General features: G+C 47.8%; 1 protein-coding gene across 1 annotated transcript; it reads right to left on the bottom strand.

Annotated features, from left to right (window-relative positions):
• CCR75_004934 (uncharacterized protein) lies at positions 1 to 2,649 on the bottom strand (the record flags this gene model as incomplete). The annotated part of the gene is made up of 1 exon (XM_067963020.1): positions 1 to 2,649. One exon carries the CDS (start codon positions 2,647 to 2,649, stop codon positions 1 to 3), a length of 2,649 nt encoding a protein of 882 aa, XP_067817049.1.
• Between the last annotated feature and the right edge of the window lie 527 nt (positions 2,650 to 3,176).

Below are 3,176 nucleotides of genomic sequence, written 5' to 3'. Positions count from 1 at the left end.
CTACTTCCACGTAATTATGAAGTCAGAATCAATAGTCTGATTGACGCTTGAGAGATCAATTTCAAGACGCTGCGTGGCGGGATCATACACGGAAATGTCGCCAAGAGACACGCTGGAGGGTGGAGACATCACACCGAGCACAACCACCTTATTCACTAGGCTGGAACGGGCATCAATATAGTCATTTCTCACGACCGTCGAGTTAAAGCTGCCAAGTGATGCTGTAAACTTGACAATTGTCGCACTTGGATTGCTAATTGTCTCACCGTCATCCAAATACAGGTCACCTCTGGCGTTCATGCTGATAGGCAGCGCAACAAGAATGTCAAAGGATGTTTGGCGGGCTGCCGTACTCGTGAGAGCTGCCTGGTGCATCGCTAAGATTTTTCCGCCGCGAATATGCACAGGCATGTCGTACAGCGATACCTTTGTCGTCACTAGCCCACCTGAACTGAGGATCTTGGAATAGCTAAAGATATCATACCAGACACCGGAGGGGTGGTAGCCCGTCACTTTCTTAGCATTTTTAGTGACGACTGGCGTAATTAGTAAAGCGCTGCCCAGCATGAATTGATAATTGATATTGTGAGTGGCTATATCGGTCGGAAATTCCATTACTAGAGGTCGAGCAATGGGAATGCCATGGACGTGAGCGTGGTAGCCAAGCGTGTAAATGTACGGCAAGAGACGGTAGCGCATGCCAATGAACTTTTGACCAACTTTGGCCACCTCTGGCCACACATATGGCTCCTGAGGCGGTGCATCCAGGTTGTTATGGTTCCGAGCGAATGGATAGAATGAGCCAAGCGCAGTCCATCGGGCACACAGCTCCATATTGGACGGACCAAGGAACCCACAAATGTCGGCACCTACCATGGGTACACCAAAGAGCCCAAATTTAAGAATCGCTGGAATCGACCAACGCAAGTCAGCCCAGGTGGCAGCGTTATCCCCCGTCCAATGGGCCGCATGGACACCGCTTCCTGGAAAAGTGGATCTTGAGAGAACGAACGAGCGTTTCTTGGTCAGCTCTTCTTGAACAGCATTTGTCACGATCGACTCGGAGATTCCATACAAATTATGAGCGTCGTACTGGCGAATGCCGCCATACTGGAGTGCACTGGTTGAAATACCTTTGCTAGTGATGGCATCGTAAGTTCCTGCATTGTGTATTGCAAACGGAGGTGAGTCGTAGCGACTTTTCTTGTTTGTACACGTGAGACAGCAGACCGTCATTGTGGAGCTATTGCCTTGCTTTGGACATGTTTCAGCAGAATTGCGTACGCAAGAAGTGCCGGGACAGAAGTTGGCCAATTCGTTCATGTCGATCCAGAGACCGTCGAATTCACAGCTATTGTACATCAGCTGAAGCTGTTCACTCCAGTAGGATTTTGTCTTGGGGTGGAAAAAGTCTGGAAATACCGTCGGTCCAGGCCACACTTGACCCAAGTATGGCTTGCCACTCGTGTCCTTGATGAAGATGTCCATGGTTAAACCCTTGGTGAACGCATAGTCTTTGGTATCATCTGGAATACCAGGATCAATGATTGGCACAAATCTCTGTCCATCGGCATGAATCTTGTCAAGAAAGGATGCCATTCGGGCTTGGGGGAAATTGAGTGGATCCACCGTAAAGTCATGAAAGCGTTTCATATAATCAATATCAGCCCAAATGACGTCCAAAGGCAATTTGTTGCGCTTATACTCACTCACAGCTGTATGGAGGGCGTCAACAGAGTCATAGCCCCAGCGACACTGATGAAAGCCATACGCCCAATACGGCATCAGCTTGGGACGTCCAATGAGTTTTGTATACTGTGAAAGGACTTTTGCTGGAGTTGGGCCGACCACAATGTTAAAGTCAAGGACACCACCAATAGCCTGGTACACAAGACTTTTCTTCTCCAACGTCACATCCATGCCATTACTGTTGAGAAGTAGTACACCATGAGCCTGACCAGCACTATTAACGCCAAGAAAGAATGGGTGAGACCCGTACGTGTTGACGTTCGCCGTCGCAGATGGTTCATCACGTGCCCACAGTGTTTGTTTATCACCCGTCGACATTCTAAAGTTGTCGCGAGTGCTTTCTCCAATGCCATAGATGGAGAGATTCTTATTTATTGCTGTCGACACCTCAAGATACTGATCCTTCATCACTAGTGACGTACTGGACGAGTCAAAAAGCGAATAATTGTCGAATTTACGCACCACTTGAAAGGCAAAGGGATTCTTTGTGTAATGGAATGAATATAAGGGTTCTTCACTCGCTGACGTTGCGGTGTCGTTCATGCCCAGGGTCCCCGCAGAGAATAAAGCCTTGGGTACCTCCCAACGCTGCTTCTTCTTATCTACAATTTTCACGCGTATACTCTCCACTTCGGTCATGAATACCGTCACGACGAGCGCTGACAGGTCAGCGCCGTACGGGGTCGAGGTGGAAGGTTTGTTTAGCGCAAGATTGATAGTAAGAACACCTTCATTTTCCGAAGCACTGGTGACTGAGTAGCCTGGACCATCGACGTACCCCCCACCCACTTTCACGTGCGTTCCTTGAGTACTAGTGGAAGATCCCAAAAGACTGGACACCAGAGCCAAATACCCTAGACACGCGAATGCTCGATAAAAATAGTAATGCACCCACGTCATTTTCTTGCTGACGGGGAGCCAAATTGAACAATAAAAGATTGTTTGTGCCTTGAGGGCTATCGGGCTTGTAAGATCAGATCAGGTAGATTCGGTTGCTACCTGCATTTCCGACTCTTTTGCAAAGCTACTAAGAAAAGATCAGTTAATAGCACTTTGATTTAGGATGTCTTGAATTTGTTAAAAGCGGTGGCTCAACCCATGCCGAAGAGTGCACAGTTTCAGCATCGCTTACTTATTAAGACAACAAGAGTACGCTTGCTAAACAACTAGGCGTTGTTTCAGCACGAACCTCCTGTGACAATAAAAATCAAGTCATAAGCGGACTGCTTCCAATCAGAATCAGGGTAGGCTTTTCTGCGGACCCAGGTTTCTATTGCAAGTTATTATGGGAGCTTCAGTATTTTTCACCGCTCTAAGACTTGTTACCAGGTGGTATTTCTTCCGCAATCGGCCTAATTGATCGCGGCCTCAAATTCAACATTATCGTCGTCGGGGCTACAATCCGGGCATAAAGAGCAGTACTTTAC

Source organism: Bremia lactucae, linkage group LG4, assembly GCF_004359215.1.
Source record: "Bremia lactucae strain SF5 linkage group LG4, whole genome shotgun sequence".
Taxonomy (NCBI): domain Eukaryota; phylum Oomycota; class Peronosporomycetes; order Peronosporales; family Peronosporaceae; genus Bremia; species Bremia lactucae.
This window is presented reverse-complemented; position numbering and strand designations above follow the sequence as displayed.